Source organism: Peromyscus maniculatus, chromosome 2 (assembly GCF_049852395.1).
Source record: "Peromyscus maniculatus bairdii isolate BWxNUB_F1_BW_parent chromosome 2, HU_Pman_BW_mat_3.1, whole genome shotgun sequence".
NCBI classification, from domain to species: Eukaryota; Metazoa; Chordata; class Mammalia; order Rodentia; family Cricetidae; genus Peromyscus; species Peromyscus maniculatus.
Genome location: NC_134853.1, coordinates 135,436,339 through 135,456,762, shown reverse-complemented (window position 1 = coordinate 135,456,762; position 20,424 = coordinate 135,436,339). Strand labels below are relative to the sequence as shown.

Genomic DNA, 20,424 nt, shown 5'->3' with positions numbered 1-20,424 from the left:
AAGAAAAGGATTTACAAAGTTAAAAAGACACACTTGTTTTTTTTTCAAGACACGGTCTCACTATACAGCCCTCCGTGGCCTGGAACTTACTTTATAAACCAGGCTGGCCTTGAACTAACAGAGAACTACCTTGCTTCTTTCAGTCCTAGATCTAGATGCAAATTTCTTATATATGTTATAAAAAAAAAATCTCTAAAATTGTCAGATCCCAAGAATTTAATTAATATCAGCTGTTCTTAAATCAAACAGCATAATTACCCAAAGCATAGATAGCTCCGTAACACACACATACTCCCAAGCCACATCGGGGTTGATTCATTGAAGCTACAGTTGTCCATTGCTTCGTAACTGGATCATAGCATTCAGTACAGTCAAAAATCATCGAATCCTTTTCACCTGATTTTAAAAAAGAGACACACATCAGGTTTAGTGATGCTAAAAAAATTGAATTGGAAACAACATTCAGCAGCATTAGCATTCTCTGTTTTCAGAAATCAATCATTACGTCTAATTTTAAAATAGCCATTAAAAGTCTTTGCCTAGCAAGCAATATTTTCAATTCAAAGCACATGATATTCTAATTAATTCTAATTTTACCACCTAAACAATTCATGTAAACTTTGAGGAAACAATTTTCATTTTAACACTCCCATTTCTTTTCAGGTAATAATTTAGGCTTATGGCCTGGTACAATTTGAATTTTAAGGAAATGATAAGTCATATGTAGCAACAAACAGAAAATAAAATTTAAGAAACTATGTTCTTAAAATAGAATTTTAAAATACACTATACTTAATAGTCTAGGGTAGGTAGAGGAAAGTTGTTTTCTTCATTGGTTTAAGCACTGGAATGTCTACATTCTGGTAAATAATCTGTACCTATGTACATGCAAGCAACTAATTAAACTCAGAAGCCACTCCATAAACACCAAAAAAAAAATGAAAGTAGGAGAATGGCTGGGAAGAAGGGGTATGCTTAGCATCCATCCATGAACACTAGGTTCAATCTCCATAACACACACACACACACACACACACACACACACACCATAAATCTAGCCAAAGATTTACAAAACTCCAATTGACAGAATTTATATACCGAGATATTGGGGGCATGGTGGTTCACTGCTTTATTCCCAGTACTCAGGAGGCAGAGTCAAGGGGATTTCTGTGAATTCAAGGCCAGCCTGGTCTACATGGTGAGACCCTGTCTCAAAATAAAGTTCTTAAAATAAACTAGATAAAATTCTAAATTAAGGAACATCTAGAAAAATGAAGGTGCAGCATGTTCATAAACTGTAAGAGTCAGGGTGGGGACTAGAGAGTTGGCTCAGCAGTTAAAAACACTTACTGTTCTTGCAGAAGACCAGAGTTCAGTTCCTAGTACCCACATGATGGTCACAACCATCCATAACTCCCATTCCAAAGGATTTATCCTCTTCTGACCTCCTCAGGCATTGCACACATGTGGTACACGTATATACATGCAAGCAAAACACTCATATACACACAATAAAATAAATCTTTAAAAAAGTGTCAATGTAACTCTAAGAGGGAAAAAGAGACCTTAAGCAGGGAGAAGGAAAAAAACATGAAGGATAATGGAATACATGTGAAATAAAAGCAAAAGGGAGGACCACTTGGGGATGAAGGAGATCAGCAAGAAGGAGATGGAAGACAGTAGGGGAGAAAGACATAATGAAAACCTTTTTTTAATTTGGTTTTCCAAGACAAGTTTTCTCTACATAACAGTGCTGGCTGTCCCAGAACTCAATCTGTAGCCCAGGGTGGCCTCGAACTCACAGAGATCCGCCTGGCTCTGCATCCTAAGTGCTGGGATTAAAGGCATGTGCCACCACTGCCCGGTTGTTAAATATATTTTAAAAATTGGATTGACAGATGCTCACAGATATTGTCCATTTTACTTCTGCATGCAACTTTATTTTTGTTTTGCTGCTGTTAAGAAAGGGTCTGTAGGGCCGGGCAGTGGTGGCACACACCTTTAGTCCAGCACTCGGGAGGCAGAGGCAGGAATATCTCTGTGAGTTTGAGGCCAGCCTGGTCTATAGAGCAAGATCCAGGACAGGCACCAAATCTACACAGAGAAATCCTGTCTCGAAAACCCAATAAATGAATGAATAAATGAATAAATAAATGTCCCAATAATGAGTGGTTTATTGCTCCAAAACTACAGAAAGAAATCCTGTCTTGAAAAACCAACCAACCAACCAACCAACAAATAAATGAATGAATGAATGAATGAATGATGTCCCAATAATGAGTGGCTTGTTGCTCCTAAACTGTTTACATAAACAGTATGATTTATGCTGAACACAGGCTTTCCTTCTCAGCTCCTGAAAGCTGGTATTTATTTTATTTATTTATTTATCTATTTAATTTTTTTTTTTGCTTTGCTTTGAAGTAGGGTCTATTTAGTCCTGGCTATCCTGGATCTCTCATCTCTCTATGTAGATCAGTGCTGGAATTAAAGGTATGTACAATCATGCTCAGACTAATTTTTGTTGTTGTTTCTCTGAAACAGGGTCTCTCTCTCTATGTAACCCTAGTTGTCCTGGAACTCACTAGGTAAGATTTGGCCTTAAACTTACCTACGACCCAGTTTTTGGTGAGCATGTTTATTTCTCCTAATTAGAAATGGGGAAAAGGTTCTGAAAATCCTGCAGGAGTAGGATGTGAAAGAATTCTCAAGGCTTGTGAGATGAATCATCAGATAAAAGCTCCAAACCTGATAATCTGAGTTCTATCCCAAGATCTCACATGGTGGAAGGAAAGAACCAACTCCTACAACTTTTCTCTGACATCAACATGTATGTTATGGCACACATGTGCATATATATATACACACAAACATATAATAAAGAAAGTGTAAAAAGAAAAATTCTCAAACATGAGTCTGTAGGAACAAATTTACCATTTTTTGTTAAGAGTGTAGCCACCACTAAGTGTTTAAATTGGTTTTATATCATCTCTTTTACAGCCGAGAAAATTTAAGCAATTAAACTAGAAGATGGGTGTCTCTTCTAAGAAAAAAGGAAAACAGACGGTAAAGTTAAACACAATGAGAGGGAGAGTGGTAGACAATGAATTTTTCTTGAAAAACAAAAATATCATATATGAACCATAGAGTATATAATGAAAACTGGATTCTTCTTTTTCTTCCTTTTTTTTTTTCTTATTTATTTTGTTTGTTTGTTTTGAGACAGAGTTTCTCTGTGTAGCCCTAGCTGTAGACCAGACTGGCTTCGAACTCACAGAGCTTCGCCTGCCTCTGCCTCCTAAGTGCTGGGATTAAAAGCGTGCACCACTACAACCAGCCCTGGATTTTTCTTTTAGATTTTATTTTTATTTTATGTGTATGGGTGTTTTGCTTGCATGAACATCTTTATTACATGTGTTTCAGTGTCTGAAGAGAGAGGATGTCAGATCCTCTGGAACTGGAATTACAAGAGGTTTTTAGCCACCATGTGGATGCTGGGAACAGAGCCTGGGTCCCCTAGAAAGGCAGCCAGTTCTTTACTCTGAGCAACCTTCCTTTTTTTTTTTTTTTTTTTTTTTTTTTTTCAGATGGGTCACATGTAGCCCTGGCTGGCTGGCCTCAAACTACATGGGCTGTTGAGAATGACTTTGAACTTCTGACATCCTGCCTCTACCTCTTGATGTTGTGATTACAGCTCAGTTACCATTTGTGATTTATGTAATGCTGAGCACCCAGGGCCTCCTGCAAGTACCATACCAACTGAGCTTTATCTTCAGCCCCAGAACTGGGTTTTATTTTCAACAGTAGAGAGGGAGTCATTCTAGGGTTGAACATAGGACAAAACAGGGGGTGGTGCACATCTTTAATTCCAGTACTTGGGAGACAGAGGCAGGTGAATCTTTGTGAGTTCAAGACCAGCCTGGTCTACAGAGTGAGTTCTAGGATGGGGGGGGGGCTACACAGAGAAACCCTGTCTCAAAAACTAACAAACAAACAAACAACAACAACAACAAAAAGAGAATAGGACAATAACATGTTCATATTCATAATGCAAGAGCAGACTTTAGAGATAAAAACAGAACCATCACAATTTGGGTATTATAATGTTGAAGCATAAACACTGATGGACTGGCTAGAGGTATGAAAGAAAGACAACATGGAGGATGACCAAAGTTTTAAGGGAGGCTTTAGCTCAGTGGTAGTGGTTGCTTCACATACATGAGGCCCCAGGATAAATCACTCAGTACTGAAGGAACAAAAAAGGATGTTTAAAGCTTTGTTCTGACACACTAGGCAAATCATCATTACCATCCAGTATATGGCAAATCATGGGAGGAAAATACGGATTTTGGAGAAAATATAGACATGTTAAATATGAGGCTCATATAGGTCAAGTTCAAAGAGATGGTTATTATATTTTATAAGTAAATAATTTTTCATTAAAAACACCTCACGGAGAAGGGAGGAAACAAGAAAGAGTGAAGATGGTAAAAGTACATAGCTGCAGGGAGGGGGGGGAGTGCACATATACAATGTAGCTGAAGAGGCCTAACTTAACATCAGTGCAGCCATACAGGCTGCAGACTAACAACACTGGGACTAGGCCTCACCATTACAGTAACCAGGAAAAGCCAGGAACTGTACCCTGTGGGGGACCAATCAGAATTGAGACAAGCAAGTCTAGATGCTCTAAAACATACAGAATAGCTTATATAACCTGTAATATAAGTTGCCAATTTCCTTGCAGCAATGCCAGTACCAATCCCTGTTTATCAAGTCTTCCATTGGCCCACTCCTGCTCAATCAGGAGTACAACCCCATCTCAATCCAGAATTCATCTAGCCCCCCCCCCCCCAATCCTTTACTCCTTAAAAATCCTGCCTCAATTGAGCTCAAGGCTCTCCCTAATCCAACCTCTGTGCTGGATGAAGGGAGAGCCCAAGCTCAAGCTTGCAATAAAGGCTCTTTTTTTCCCATATGAACTCAGACTCCTGGTGGTCTCTGGGGGGCTTATGACACAGGCATAACAGTAGCCAAGTAGATTAATGAAAGAAATGAGATATTTTTATTGTTACCTCCAATAGCATAGACCATCCCTCCCAAAACCGCTACTCCAAGTCCACATCGAGCCTGATGGAGCGAAGACACAGTGGTCCAGTACTGGCTAAAGGTATCAAAACGTTCTACACAGCTGAGGGCTCTGCTGTCACTCCAACGGCCCCCCTGCAACCGTGTATATCCACCTAGACAGAGAAGAAAATTATATACAGCAAACCACTTATTGCCAAATATAAAAACGGCAGTAATAAAGAAAATCTATTCCCCTGTATCTAAACATTTATATAGCTTAGAGCCTGTCACCTCTATAAAAATAGTATATAAAATATGTAATTCTGAACTATGCCAAGTCCTGGAAATTATGGCTTGTATGCAACGAGTAGGTTAACCTCAGGGTTTTACCATATGATCTCAGTTATAATAGAAAGCTACATAAAATATAAATCTAGGCAATATTCTTTGTCTAATTATAAAGTTTAATTATGACTTTTATATGTCCCAATTAAAAATAGTGCATTGATGGGGCTAGAGAGATGGCTCAATGGTTAAAAGCACTGGCTGCTCTTCCAGGGGACCTGGGTTCAACTCCCAGCACCCATATGGCAGCTATGGCTGCCTGTAACTCCAGTTGCAGGGATCTGACACCCTCACACAGACATGCATGCAGGAATCATACACATAAATACACATCAATACACATAAATTAAAAATAAATACATAATTATTTTTTAAAAAGTAATACATTGAGAGGATGGTGAGATTGCTCAGTGGTTGTGTGCATATTATTGCAAAGGACTGGGAACCACCTGTAATTCCAGGAATCTGATGCCCTCTTCTGAAGTTTGCAGGTACCTGCACTCACACATGCAATTCCCACACAGAGATACACACATATATACACATCATTAAAAATAAGAAATATATCTAAAAAAAAAAAAGTGATTGAGGGCTGGTGAGATGGCCAGTTGGTAAAGGCACTTATCACATAAGCCTGAAAACCTGAATTCAATCCCTAGAACCCACATTAAGATCGAAGAAATAACTCACTCTACAAATGCTGTTCTCTAAGTTCCACATATGCACCACGGCATGTGCATGCACATACAAAGACCATACACACAATAATAAAAATAAGCTTTTAACAACTAGAGCAAAAGCTGGGTGGTGGTGGTGCACACCTTTAATCCCAGCACTCGTAGAAGCAGGTGGCTCTCTGAGTTTGAGGCTAGCCTGGTCTACATAGTGAGCTCCAGGACAACCAAGACTATTCAGAGAAACTCTGTCTTACAAAACAAAACAGCAAAAGAAGCAAGACACAGTAAAAATAGTGTATTGAAATCCATATTTTCCCTGCACACCCACTCAGCAAAAAAAGCCCAAAACTATAATATGTACTCCAAAAGACCATTTACATATTATAATGTGAAAATATGTATAAAATTAATTATGTATAATTATGAGCTATATTATGCATAAGCAATTATATAGAAACTACAGTATATTTAGATTTCTGGACAACCATACATTCTTTATCTATCAACTTGAATGGTTTAAAATTATAAATTTTGACATGTTCCTCTGATTTTTTTTTACACAAATCCACTTTTGAAAAATTTTTGAGACATGGTCTCTCTACATATCCCTGGCTGTGTACATTGCCTCAAACTCACAGAGATCTGCCTGCCTCTACTTTCTTAGTGCTGGGACTAAAGGCTTGCACCACCATGTCTGGCTTATAAATCCACTTTTTTTTTTTTATTTTTTTTTATTTTAAAGGGTGCTAGGCCACATTTCACAGAAAAGTGTGTCCCGTCCCCGTCCCGTCCCGTCCTGTGCCCCCCCCCCCCCCCCCGAGACAGGGTCCTGGATCTCGCTCTGTAGACCAGGTTAGCCTCCAACTCACAGAGATCCGCTTGGCTCAGTCTCCTGAGTGCTATTTGCTGTTTAGAACTTCTTTTCCCAGCAGGCTTCCATAGAAGCCAAGACAGCAGAAAAGAGTCCTCTGATATTCTTATGGATCATGCTGCCAGCACTTTAGAAACCACTTATCTATCATCCCTAATGACCACCTAAGACATGATGAACAGTGCAAATTTTTTAGATATTTTCCCTTGAATTAATTTAGTTAGTTTTTTTTTTTTTTTTTTTTAAGGATAGTGTCATACTGTAGCCTAGGTTGACCCAGAATTCACTATGTAACCCTAGCTGGCTTTGAATTCATGGCACTCCTGCCTCAGCCTCAGAGTGCTAGAGTTGTAGGCATGAGCGATTATGCCTGGCAAAATTGAACTTTTACAGAAATGTTTCTTGTGCTGATGAAGTAGCTCAACAGGTAAAGACAACTGGCTGTGCAGCCTGATGACCTGAGGAGAAAGCCAATTCCCATAGTTATCCTTTCCTATCCACTCACATACCATAACACATGTATGTGCATACACACAATAAGCACATAAATCTGCACAGTCATTTGATGGTAACTAGGTAATCAGAGACCAAAGATTTAGAACATCGAATGAAAGGTTGAATGAGAAGCTGTTAAGTTTTAAATGTGTTCATCCTATTACACAAATTCAATTTACTAATCTTAAGCCTAAACATGAAATTAAATATCCTTCTGATAGATTTGCATATTAGTAATACCTGCATAGTAATAACAACAAACTATTAAAAAGCTCTTATCCTGATAATAATTTCTATTATTTTTCAGATTTTTCTTACCTACTGCATACAGGTATTTTCTTGCTTTCTTCCGAGGTCGAACTTTGGATGTCTGCAGAAAACTACAAAACTTGTTCTCTTTGGGAGACTTGCAGACCTCACAATATTCTTTCAAAAGTGTTTGCAATGCAACTCGAAGATTAAAATCAGATACTCCTAAACAGTATTTAAAAAGACCATGTTTTAAAAGGTTTTCAGATATTACTGAAAAGAGACATTTCCTGGTCAGTCAGAGTAACACAAGCTGTTAATCCCAACACTCAGGAGGCAGAGGCATAAGGATCTAAATAGTGAGACCCAGTTTCAAAAATAAAAACAGACAAAACAAAACAAAAAAAGCAACTAAAAACAAGGAAAATACCCTCATCAGTGGTGTTGGAGAGAGGGTTAAGGGAGTGTACTGCTCTTGCAGAAGACCCAAGTTCAGTTCCCAGTTTATAAACTCATCTCAAAGAGCTCCACATCCACGAACACCCACACCCTAGAGGCACCCACACTCACATGCACATACCCACACATACATAAACATTATTTAGATAAAATAAATACTTCAAAAAAAAAGCCCCAAACTTATTATCAAACAACAGTATGTCCCTTACAATAGAAAATAATGTTTTTATCATTGCTGCTAAGGAATATACTTTCCTTAAATCTATCAAAATGTTTTAAAGAGGCCAGTGAGATAGCTCAACAGGTCTTAAAGGATTTGTTGCCAAGTCTGAAGACCTCAGTTTGACTCCAGGGACCTACATGGTGGAAGAAAAGAACCAACTCCTCATATTGTCTGCTGACCTCCACACATGCTGAGGTATACTGGACCCCCCCACCCCCCCCACACACACGTATACACACACAAATACATAAAAATGTAATTTAAAAGCTTTTAAAAAACAATACCAGCCAGGCAGTGGTAGCACATGCCTTTAATCCAAGCACTCGGGAGTCAGAGGCAGACAGATTTCTGTGAATTAGAGGCCAGCCTGGTTTACAGAGTGAGTAGAAACCCTGTCTTGAAAAACAACAAAAAATTACAAATACATGTATAATGTTTTCCAAATAAAGATGGCAAAATGAACTAAGTTCACAATTATAGGGCTAGGTTCAGTGGGAAGGCACTTAGCTAACGTGTGAGTATCTGGGTTCAAGCCTCAACACTAAACAACATTATCTAAGAAAATGCTTTAAAATTCACATGCTTTTTCATAAAATCTAACAACAAAAAGAAAATACATTTATGTTATAAACCTTCAAAAATGATAAGACAAAGCAAGAAACAAAAAACTTTTAAAACTTTTACAGTTAATTTTATTTACATGTACAGGTGTTTTGTCTACATTCATGTCTGTGCAATATATATATATACATATACACACACATATATATACATATACACATATATACACACATACATACACACATATGTATACACATATATACACACACACATATATATACATATACACATATATACACACACACATACATACACACATATGTATACACATATACACACACACATATATATACACATACACACACATATACATATACATACATATATATACACATATACACACATATATACACATATACACACACACACATATATATATGCCTGTCTACAAAACTGGTGTTTCAGTTCTCACTTTGTTTCTTAGCACTGCATCTCCTCCTATGCTCTTGTTTCATAAAATTTATATTTTTAAAGTAACTCTATTGTCTGAATTTCAAGAGGATTGTGTTTTTGTTTATGGCTCATCTCCCTTTCACCCCCACCCAACTCCCCTCAACCCAGGCTGAATTCTTAATTTCTTTCTCTTCTTTTCTCTGGGATTTACTTCAATAGATGTCTTTTTTTTTTTTTTTAGTATCTTGTTTACACGGCCTCCTTATTCAAACCCTGCTCTGACAAAGAGCTAATTCTCCCTTCCTCTCCTTTTATCTGGGTACAATTACTTTGTATTCTGCAGTACAAAATTTGAGTAAGACAAATTGTATTCTGTCTCTCTAACCTGAAACTTGAGGGTGGTGGTAGGGCTGATGTCCTTACTCTGGATCACATAGAGTGCCACAATTATGCTGAGCAAACCTCCACTGAGCTCTACCCCAACCAAGATACTCTATTGATTATTTTGTTTCTCAGTTTCCTCTGTTTTGCTTTTTAATTATTCATTCTTCCTCCAAATTATCCAATGATAATGGTCATGGTGGTGCACACCTTTGATTCCAACACTTGAGAGGCAGGGGCAATCGGATCTCTACATCCCTTACTAGTTCTTTTTTTTTGATTTTTCGAGACAGGGTTTCTCCGTGTAGTTTTGGTGCCTGTCTTGAATCTCACTCTGTAGACCAGGTTGGCCAGAGATCCTCCTGGTTCTGCCTCCGGAGTGCTGGGATTAAAGGCGTGCTCCACCACTGCCCAGCCCCTTACTAGTTCTTCATGAAAATCAGAAAATACTGCTCTTTCAGACAAAATGTACAGGTTGACTAACAGGACACTGGTTGACTTTCATCTCAAGTACACAACCTCAGCTAAGTATCCTTGGGCAGAAGCAACCTACCCGATCATACCCAAGGGACTTTTAGGAAATGCTCCTCATACCATCAGAATATTTTGTTTCTAAACTGGTTCTGGTAGGGCCCACCTGTAATCCTAGCACTTGGGAGGTAGAGGCAGGAGGATCAGAAGTTCCAGGTCATCTTTGTTTACATAATGAGATTAAGGCCAGCCTAGGATAATTGTGACCTTATCTCAAAAAGAGAGTGGATTGGAGGGATGGCTCAATGGTTAAGAACACTGGCTGCTCTTCCAAAGGAACCAGATTTGATTCCCAACACCCACATGGCAGCTCACAACTGTCTGTAAACCCAGTTCCAGGGGATAAAGAATGTTTTCTGGCTTCCAAAGGCACAGACATAGGCAAAACACACACACACACACACACACACACACACACACACACACACACACACACACACACACCACAGTTTAAAAAAGATGACTCCCAGATGATATTTAAAAGTATTCAGAAAGAAATTTCACACAAAAAAAACTTCCCCAAAGTGATGGGAAAATTAAACTTATTTTGTTTGTTTTTGGAGAAGTTTTTGTTAGTTTGAGACAGTACCAGGTTGCCCTAGAACTCACTAAGTAGTCTAGGCTGGCCTCAAATTTACAGTTGATTCTTTTGTCTTTGCTGCCTGTGTACTGGGATTACAAAAATGCATCCCACACTCAGAAGAACTTTCAAAAAAGAAAGAAAATATGATAAAATCTAATTAAAAAAAAAAACAAAGTTCAAAACAAAACAACAACAATAACACCAAGAATAATGAAAGAATTCTTAAGGCATTCAACCAGAAAAAAGAAATCACTGAAAACAAAACCAAACTATGTCTTATATGTTGGCAAGATGGCTCAGTGGGCCACAGCATTTCCCACCAAGCCTGAACAACTCAAGTTCAACCCCTAGGACCCTCAAGGTGGAAATAAAGACTCCACCCCATCCCTACAAGTTGTCCTCTGACCTTCAAATGCATTCTCATAACCCAAGGACAACCTACAAAATATCATAACCCCTCCAAAAAACTATGCCTTACCAAATTCAAAAAGAATAGGAATACCATCATAACTAAAGAACAGTATACAAATCTAAATTTAATTTTAAAAAGCAACACCCAGGAATTTTCAAATTTGAAAAGATTCAGGAACTAAAGAGCCATGTTTCTCTAGCAAAAAGACAGGCGTAGTGGCGCACACCTTTAATCTCAGGACTCAGGAGGCTGAGGCAGGTGGATCTCTGTGAGTTAGAGGCCAGCCTGGTCTACATAGAGAATTCCAGGACAGCCAAAGCTCCACAGAGAGACTCTATCTCAAAAATCAAGCCAAACCAAACCAAACAAAACAAAAGAAAGAAATACTTGATAAAAAAACAAAGTGAAAAAAAGTCCAGTCAACCTGTGGAGCTCAACAGTTAAGAAGACTTGATATTTTTGCAGAGGACCAAGTTCAGTTCCTTAGAACCCACACGGGAGCTCATAACTATCTGTAACTCCAGTTCCAGAGGATCTGACTCCTCCTCTTTTTGTCTCCTAGGGCACCAGGCATACACATGATACATAGACATACGTGCAGGCAAAATACACACATAAAAATTTAAAATAGTAAAAAGAAATTTTTAATCTGGCCAACTCAAACAATGAATAAAAAAGGAAAATACGGTAATGGAAACACCATACTTGAAACTGGGTATGATATCACATGCCTGTAATCCAGCACTTGAGAGATGGAGTCAGGAGGAACAGAAGTGTGAGGTCATTCTTGGGTATATATTGAGTTAATGACCAACCCAAGCTACATGTGGATCCTTTCTTAAACATAAACTACAACTGATAATCTGTTGGCATCAAAATCATCTGAATACAGAGATAAGGGCGTAGAGCCAAGGGACTCATGATTGCAAACATAAATATAAATAATGGCTATAAACCTTGAGGGTCTTGACAGAAAAGAGGATGGAAAGAAAAATAAAAATACTAAGTGCCTAATTTTTCTTAGCAGTGAGTTGTTACTGTTTAATATTAAAACTGTAATTTTTTGGGGGGGGCGGGGGTTGTGGGTTTCTCTGTGTTGCCCTGGCTGTCCTGGAATTCACTCTGTAGACCAGGCTGGCCTCCAACTCAGAGAGATCTGTCTACCTCTGCCTCTCGAGTGCTGAAATTAAAAGTATGTGCCATACCCAGAGTGTTGTTATTGTTTCAAGATAGTCTTGCATTATATCCCACACTGGACTGTAACTCCCTATGTAAATCAATCTCACCTCAAATGGCAATCCTCTTGTGTCAGCCCAAGTGAACCACCTGTGATGTGTCAAACTGATTATTCCTAGGTGGCTAACTGGGTAATTTATCACTAGGTGATTGGTTTTTGCTATACTATGGACTATACAGTTCAAAACCAATTGCTAGGTTATTGTGGTTTTTAAATATTTATTTCCTTTTTAACCTTGTGTGTGTGTGTGTGTGTGTGTGTGTGTGTGTGTGTGTGTGTGTGTGTGTGTGTGTTTCCTTTCTGATGTTGTTACTTCAGAACTAGAAACCCCACCAGGAAGATTGTGAGTTTCAGCCAGCCTAGACTACACCTTAAAACAAAAAATCTCCAACAATGAAAAAAACAAAGAAGAAAATGCTTAGAGCCTAAAGATGATTCAAAGTTTACATAGAAGCCATAATACAAGCAATATAAAACGCAAGTTAAGCCAAGTGGTGGTGGTACACACCTTTAATCCCAGCACTCGGGAGGCAGAGTCAGGTGGATCTCTGTGAGTTGGAGGCCAACCTGATCTACAAAACAAGTTCCAGGACAGCCAAGATTACACAGAGAAAACCTGTCTCGAAAATACAAACAACAACAACAACAAAAAAAAAACCTATCACATTTCAGATAAGAAAAAGCCACTGTGGTGCTAAAGAAATGTCTCAGTTTGCCAATTACTTCTGACCAGGATATATGGGACCTAAGTTTGATCCCTAGCACTCATGTGAAAATGTCCAACAAGGTGTCATGAGCCTGAAAGCCTAGAACTGGGGAGGTGGAGACAGCAAGAGCCCTGGGGCTTGTTAGCTAGCCAGTCTAGATGAAACAGCAAGCTCCAGGTTCACTGAGAGAGCCTGTCTCAAAAAACAAGGTGAAGAGCAACTAAGGAAGACACCTGAAGTCAGCCTCTGGCCTTTAAGTGCATGCACACACCCCTTCTTCACACTTATCTTCGCACACACAAACAACACACAAAAGAAAAAAATTAGTGATCAACTAATTTGATATATAGTAAAAGAGTTACCGTCTATGTACTTCAAAAGCCTCTGGGATGGTAATAAAGGGAATCGAATTGGATCTAACACTTCGACCACATGTTTTCTTCTCTTTCCCAGGTCTTTCAGAATCCACTGCATTGCAGCTAAGAAGACTTGGTATTCATCTTCAATGCTAAGCTCCTCACTTCGTAAAATTTTGATCAGCTGATCTTTTGTAAGTGCCAGGAACTCTTCTCCACTATGAACCTCCAAGAAATGGACATGAATATAGTTTTCTGTAAATTCCAAAAGATCATGGCAGGCAATTTGCTCAGAGAACTGGAAGAGTCCAATGCAGTTCTGTGGATCAATTTGTCCTTTCAGAAAATCACAGCAGAGATTAACAACTTCAGTCAACTGTAGCATGTCTGCTGCAACAATCAGCTCCTGAACATTGTTCACAGCTATGTTCACTAATCCTAGGGAAAGAAGTAGATAAAATAGTCATTAAATCAAAACAAACATTCAGCTTAATATTTTACTTGACTTCAATAATAGTTTAATTTTTGCAGAGTAGAAACTAAGTAAATAGGATATATGGTAAAAACACAAAATTTAAATGACAATGATATTTAACATTCATGGAACAACTAGGCCAGTGTGCTGGTGAATGTCTTCAATCTACCAGCACTTGGGAGGCAGAGACAGGAGGATCTCTGTGAGTTCAAGGCCAGCCTGGTCTACAAAGTGAGTTCTAGGATAGTCAGTGCTGCATAATGAGACCCTATCTCAAATAAAACAAAACAAAACAAACAAAAACAAAAAACAACCAACAACATTTATGGAACAACTATAATAAACCAGTCACAGTTTTAGCTGCTTTATACTCATTGAACATTCACTATATTCCTAGCTAGTAGATATAAATTTTCCTATTATTGTATTAAGTAAACAGAATTAGGAAGTTTAAATAACTCTTCTCCAAATTATATGACAGAAAGACTGGAGAGATGACTGAGCAGTCAGAGCATGTGCTGCTCTTGCAAAGGACCCAGGGTTTAGTTCCTAGCACCTACAGGGTGACTGACAGTGGCCTGTAACTCCAATTCCCATAGAAATCCAAGGCCCTCTCCGGCCACCGCAGGCACTGCATACATGTGATGCACATACATACATGTAGGTAAAAACTCATACACAGAACATAAACATAAAGAACTCTTCAAAAATGTTTTGAAAAAAGTGTATGATTGAGCAAAGTGCAAATTAGGGACTGACATTAAAGCCAACACTTTGTTTGCTTGTTGAGACAAAGTCACTATATGGAGCAAGCTGGCTGGCTTCCAGCTCTCAATCTTCTTGTCTTTGCATCCAGGGTGCTGGGATTAAAGGAGTGCACACTACATCCAGGTAAAGTTCATACTTTTAACACAGGTTATATGCAATTAACAAACTTACTGAGGTAGTGGGGAGGGAGAAGAAAGCAGGTTTACTACATTTATGATAAAATGTCATACAGTGTTAGTCTTTTAATATGAGGTATAATCAAGACTCCATAACATATGAGAAACTACTAAAAATCTGAACTGAATATTTGGATTTCTTCCCCCAAAGACTCCATGTTCATTTTCTTTTCTTTTTTAAGACAGGGTCTCAAACTCACTATGTAGCTGAGGATGACCTTGAATTCCTGATTCTTCTGCCTCTACCTCCCAACTGGGATTATAACTATGTGCCACCATGCTCAGCCTTACTTTTACAATTTATGTAATAACTTTGGAGGACATCAAATAGCTAATTATACTCAAGGTAGTATAAACACTACACTATAATTCTCTTAACTAATAAATGTTCCATTCAGTCTTATACATTTATCCCTTTTAAGAGTCTGTGGATAACCTAGAGCCTTGCACATAATAGATAAGCACTTTATTACTAAGCTATACCTCCAGCCTTTTTTATTTCATTTTATTTCTTTAGATAGGGTTTTACTGTGTAGCCCTGGCTGACCTGCAACTTGTTATGTAGACCAGGCTGCCCCTGAACTCAGAGAGCTCCTCCTGCCTCTGCTTCCTGAGTGCTGGGATTAAAGGTGTGTACCACCATGCCTGGCCACCCCCAGCTTTTTATAACAATCACTGCATTAAACTATTGGTCTGCTGTGGGATGTCTTTCTGTGCACTGTGAATATGTGTTGCTCCGATTGGTTGATAAATAAAGCTGTACTGAGCCGGGCGTTGGTGGTGCATGCCTCTAATCCCAGCACTCGGGAGGCAGAGCCTCGAGCTCTGTGAGTTCGAGGCCAGCCTGGGCTACCAAGTGAGCTCCAGGAAAGGTGCAAAGCTACACAGAGAAACCCTGTCTCGAGAAACCAAAAAAATAAAAAAATAAAAAATAAAGCTGTACTGGCCTATGGCAGGGCAAGACAGGTTAGGTGGTACATTCAAACTGAAGATGGAGGGTGGAGTGGAGGGGAGACGCCAGCCTGCGGCCCAGGGAGCAACCCACGTAGCCGCAGATGGATTAATAGAAATGGGTTAAGGTATAAGAGCTAGCTAACAAGGCCATACAGCTTGTAAATAATATAGGCGTCTGTGTTTACTTGGGACCAAGTGGCTGTGGGATGCGGGTGGGAGAGATTCATCATGACTGCAGGCTACACTGGTCCCAAATTTATTTTCTTGGTTCTATCTATAAGTTTGAGCTCATGCCTTTAGTCCCAGCACCCAGGAGGCAGAGACAGGAGGATCTTGGTGAGCTCAAGGCTAGCCTGGTCTACAGAGTAAGTTCCAGGACGGCCAGGGCCACACAGAGAAACCTTGTCTTGAATAACCAAAACAAACAAACAAACAAACAAACAAAAACAAAAAAAACCAACAACAACAAAATACTTTTACAAAGAAACAAACTTAAATAAGTTACTTTGGTCATGATATTTTATCACAGCAACAGAAAACTAATATATAGATATACCTGTGTAAATGAAATCTAGAAGCAACTGAAAGATTCCAGCTTCAACTCCTAGAATCTGTACAACATCTTTTGAGGACTCTTTCATTCCTCCAGCGAACAAAGCTGCAAAGTATGGACTACTGGCAGCCAGAACCAGACGGTGAACTTGAAAGGTTTCCTTCCCAACTTGTAGCTGTACATCACAAAAATGCTGTCCATTTCTCATTTTATTGATTTGGGCCAAGATGAGCTGGGCATGTTTCTCAGAGGAAAATGAACTATCACCAGCCTGAGCACACTCCTCCTTAGACATGATGATCACAGGTTAATTAAAGAGACTGTTGACCATTATCTGCTTCTACCCTGAGAAACAAAACACAAAGATCAAACAACAGATCTTTTTGTTAATATATTTTCTATTCACATATGGATGAAACATTCTCTATCATTTATTTAGGGTTTTAAAATACAGATCAAACAAATAAGAGCTAAAACTGTATGGTATGATTTCTAATATGCCTTCTGGTAATGGAATGTGTACATCAAAGGATGCTTCACAGAAGAAATAAGCACTAAATTGGGCACTAAAAGATAAATAGCAGTAAGGTATGAGGAACAGTCATAAACCCCTCCTTGGGTAAAGAAAGAAAGGTGCAAAGGCAGAAGATATATCATACAGTCAGGAAGTAAACATTTTAGGCATGATGAACTTCTAAAAATCAACTGTGACCAGCCCAAATGTCTGCTTAAAATCTTTCAATTTGTATGCTTCCCTTAACATACAAGGCCCTTGCGGATCTTTGTTATAACCCAGGACTGTTCAAATATAGCTTTCCCAGATAACATTTTCCTGTTTCTCTCTCCTCTAGACTTGGTGGCCACCCTAACCTTACCTATGTTATAGCCTATATTACCCCTGCCATCTTAATGCCAGCCCACACACATACACAAACACACACACAAAGTTCTTGAAAGATAGTCCCTTCATGACCAGGCACTAGCTTCTATTGCCATAGGACCGGTCTCCAACATATATCAGCATTTCAAATGTTTGTGAAATAAGAAATAAAAGGCTTGGGTTTTTGTTTTATGAGACAATATTTATAATGGCCCTCCTGCCCTCTGACACCCTAGTGCTGGGATTGCATGTGCTGCCAAACCTGCTTCAGTTGTTAGCTTCTTCACAAATTAGGCCAACTGTAGTTTTTGTTATCTTTGTTTGGTTTTGTTTTTTAAGACAGGGTCTTACCATATAGTCTTAGCCAGACAGGAACTCACTATGTAGACCAGACTGTCCTCAAACTCAAAATGAACCATCTGCTTCTGCCTTCTGAGTGCTGGGATTAAAGTTCTGTACTACCATGCCTCATCCTCAATTGTAATTTTTATAATAACTGAGAGACCAGAAGAAAAAGATAATCTTCTCTCAGTCCACAGAAAAGAAAACTACCAGGCTTTCGCCAGCATTAATGCACGAACAGTCTCATATTCATTTACTCTAAGCCTAGGGTTGTTCCTACCATATCATATTGCATAGAAATTATCAGATCGGGATATAGAGAATGGAACTCAAGTACAGAAACTTGAACCTAAATCTTTATAGGTTTAGCAAAAAGAAACATGTCAACAGACATTTCAGAACTCTTGGGTTCTTCAAGTAGGCATGAAGTATGAGATAACAAAAAGCCAATCCTTTTATTATTTAAGTCACAAAGGAAAGTTGGAGACAAATAACATAATAGATTGCAACAAGAATCAAAGGAATAAATTCAGGTTACTGAATAAAGTAATCATGAATTCTTACAATATAAGATAGGCAGATAAAGCTGGGTGGTGGTGGTACACGCCTTTTATCCCAGCACTTGGGAGGCAGAGGCAGGTGAATCTCTCTGAGTTCAGGGCTCTCCTGGTCTACAAGGTTAGTTCCATTACACAAAGAAACTGTGTCTCAAAAAAAAAAAAAAAAAAAAAAAAGGCAGAGAAAAATGTTAAAATGATTAAGGTCTTGTAATTTAGGCATGAAAGAAAATGAGTAATAAAATTGACCAAACTATTGTAAGCTGACATTAATATATATTTATATTTCATGGGGCTGGAGAGTGGCTCAGTGGATGAGAGCACTGACTGCTATTCTAGAGGCCCTGGGTTCAATTCCCAGCACCCACATGGCAGCTCACAATTGTCTGTAACTCCAGTTCCAGGGCTTCTGACACCCACATACAGACATACATGTAGTCAAAACACTAATGAACACAAATAAAAAAAAAAATTCAGTGTTTAGCATTCAGTCAAAATTATCAGTAAAAACAGGCTGGGACTGGGTGTGGCGGTGCAGAGGCAGGGAGATCTCTTAGTTCCAGGCCAGCCAAGACTACACAATGAGACCTTGTGTTAATAATAATAAAACTGATACTCATGGCTATCTAGAAACTTTCTGAGAGGCTTGAAGGGAGCCACTAAAATGTCACTTCAGCATGTACATGATGCCAACATCTTACAAGCAAGTCTATTTCCCTCCACGCAGAAATTCGACCTGTAGATGTTACTAAACATGGCATGGCTGTCTGGCTTGTTTGCGCTTTGTTCTCCCTGGTAGCAGAGTTTGAACCCGAGGTGTGATGCCAGGTTTCCTACTTTTGTCTCTTACTGAAGGTATCAAAGCACAGCCACTAAGTCAAAATGCCTCCTGTCACAAGAATCAGTTCACTGAATATTCACTCTGGCCGTAGAGAGCCGAAATGTTTGTCCTCACCCTCCCCAGTAAATGCTGATTCTATCCCACTGCCAGGGGAGTACCTCATCCCAAAATGTGGCATGGGAAATGACTGTACATACAAACAGGAAAAGCATACTTCTGGGGTAGTGCAAAGCGATCTAAGGACGCCTCAACAGATCCAACTTGGAAAGCAGTTTATTGGCTAACGATGGACACGATCTGAGGAATTAAAGAGGACCTATGTTTTGGTGGCCTCGATCGCCCTCTCAAGAGCATCTGAAAGTTGATTCAGTAAGGTGGCCAGAACTCCAGTCGAGCATCCAAACAACTGAGACTCTTTGTGCTTGAGTTGGACGCTGTAGCTAGAGTTCTCCCTACACTGATCGACACTACAGCCAGGAAATCAACTCGGTGCTCCCGGCGGCGCAAGCTTGGTAAGGAATTTCACCACAAAGCCGGCAGAAATCGGGGGGGCAGGGGCGGGCCTTGGGTTTCCCCAGTGGGGGTGGGGAGAGCAGAGGCCGCGGCGCTGTAGACCGGAGGAAGCTGCGGCGATGGCGAAAACACTTGGGCGGTCAGAGGGCCTCCGGAGGTGACAGGAGGAAAGCCGAGGACAAGTGCGCCGGGAAAACGCGCATCTTCCCGGTCCGGAGAGCCAGACTCAGGGAAGCTCCCAACCCTGTGAGAAACACACACGGGACGCAGGGCCTGCTTACCCGCCGCCTCCCTTCCCGCCGGCGCCCTCAGAGGCTCTGCGCGCGCAGGCGCGGCAGGCCGCGGAGGGGGCGGGGACAGCTTGTAGTGACTGGCCCTGCGCCCGCGGAAGGCGCAGCCTCTACGCTTCTACTGCGCGTGCTCGGCTTCTGGGCCCGCCCCCTCCCAGCCGCCGGCGCTGCAGACCTGGGTAGTCGCTGGCTGGTTGCTGTCGCGGGGTCTGCAAGCCTCCCTCTTGCCAAGGCTGGTGGGCTCCCCTAGTCCGTCCCGTGCACATTTTCTGTTCTTGAGATGTCCCAGGCTAGCCATCGATCTCGGCGTCGAGGAAAAACACGTGCACAGTGCTTCTCTACCAATTTTATTTGGACCATTTCCTGAGCCTCTGTTTGACGGACTCCTGCTTACTTTGAGGGAAGGACTCAAAACGCCCAGTTCTTTTTCAATGTAGAGCATCATAATATGTCGCATTAGTGACTTCT

At 40.0% G+C, this 20,424-nt stretch overlaps 1 protein-coding gene across 2 annotated transcripts in view; it reads right to left on the bottom strand.

Moving 5' to 3' along the window:
- Positions 1 to 20,089, bottom strand: part of Ipp (intracisternal A particle-promoted polypeptide) — a 34,755-nt gene extending 14,666 nt beyond the window's left edge. Inside the window, exons 1-6 of one of the 2 annotated variants that reach the window (XM_006986578.4) lie at positions 19,948 to 20,089; positions 16,537 to 16,878; positions 13,614 to 14,045; positions 7,774 to 7,929; positions 5,073 to 5,240; positions 259 to 396 (exon numbers count right to left, since the gene is read on the bottom strand). In XM_006986578.4, the coding sequence (XP_006986640.1) occupies positions 259 to 396; positions 5,073 to 5,240; positions 7,774 to 7,929; positions 13,614 to 14,045; positions 16,537 to 16,828 (1,186 nt within the window). In that variant the 5' untranslated portion in view covers positions 16,829 to 16,878; positions 19,948 to 20,089. Of the gene's footprint in view, positions 1 to 258; positions 397 to 5,072; positions 5,241 to 7,773; positions 7,930 to 13,613; positions 14,046 to 16,536; positions 16,879 to 19,367 lie in introns of both variants that reach the window. The other variant, XM_042271655.2, reaches the window with a different exon arrangement.
- Positions 20,090 to 20,424: the final 335 nt, after the last annotated feature.